This window comes from Meleagris gallopavo, chromosome 22 (genome assembly GCF_000146605.3).
Source record: "Meleagris gallopavo isolate NT-WF06-2002-E0010 breed Aviagen turkey brand Nicholas breeding stock chromosome 22, Turkey_5.1, whole genome shotgun sequence".
Lineage (NCBI taxonomy): Eukaryota > Metazoa > Chordata > Aves > Galliformes > Phasianidae > Meleagris > Meleagris gallopavo.
In genome coordinates, this window is record NC_015032.2 from 2,174,895 (window position 1) to 2,175,691 (window position 797).

Sequence of the window (797 nt, forward strand, 5' to 3'; positions counted from 1 at the left end):
AGCCCCAAGGATGATGGATTCGCTGGAGGCTGCCTCTTGCGGAGCAGTCGGCAGCCTCTGCGCCTCCACTCGCAAATCGCTCGCAAGACTCCTCTGTCTCACGCACTGGCAAGGTCTCAGTGTCTCGTGCTCCCACAGGAAGACGCTCACACCTCGAGAGTCGCCAGCAAGACTCAACGCAGGCTGGGCCCGCTGGCTATTTATAGGCACCCGGCGCACTGTGAGGTCACGGGCTGACTGTGACTCTGCGATGCCGTCACCAAGTGCGCACATAGGTGGAGCTTTGCTGTCCGGTTGCCGTGGCGTTCCTATTGTTGGCATTGGCCTGCCCGAGTCCACCCAAGGACTTTCAATGGGACATTTTCACAAGCGGTGACAAATAAACGATTGATTGAAGCAACCAATGGAATGGATTTGGTGTTGCCATTGATCAGTGCTGTAGCTGTGACCGTGCTGGTGTTTGATAGCAGTGCTAGCAAAGTGAATGCTATCCTGGGTATTTTTCTCCAAGAAGTGAAGGGGCAGTGCTTAGCAAGAAGGGATCCCTGTCTTGGTGGGGAAGGAGCAGCACAGCTTCTCTGTTTCTCTTGTCTCCTTAATTTCTCTCCCCGCCCCTCCTCTGCACCCTCCAGGACTTTCCCTCACATCCTAACCTCATCTGTTCCCTTTTGGGGTGACTTTTAACGTGTCTTGGGTGGAGAGTCATGAACATCAGTCGTGTGTTTATAGCACGTTCCTCTTGGAGGGTGTTATCCTACTCAGGGTATGAACTTTAATATTTCCTTCAGCCTGCTCCA

General features: G+C 53.3%; 1 protein-coding gene across 1 annotated transcript in view; it reads right to left on the minus strand.

Moving 5' to 3' along the window:
* LOC104913981 (E3 ubiquitin-protein ligase Topors-like) overlaps window positions 1-560 on the minus strand; it is a 1,949-nt gene extending 1,389 nt beyond the window's left edge. Inside the window, exon 1 of the mRNA XM_019622144.2 lies at window positions 10-560. Coding sequence (XP_019477689.1) covers window positions 10-321 — 312 coding nt within the window. The 5' untranslated portion in view covers window positions 322-560. The remainder of the gene's footprint in view (window positions 1-9) is intronic.
* Between the last annotated feature and the right edge of the window lie 237 nt (window positions 561-797).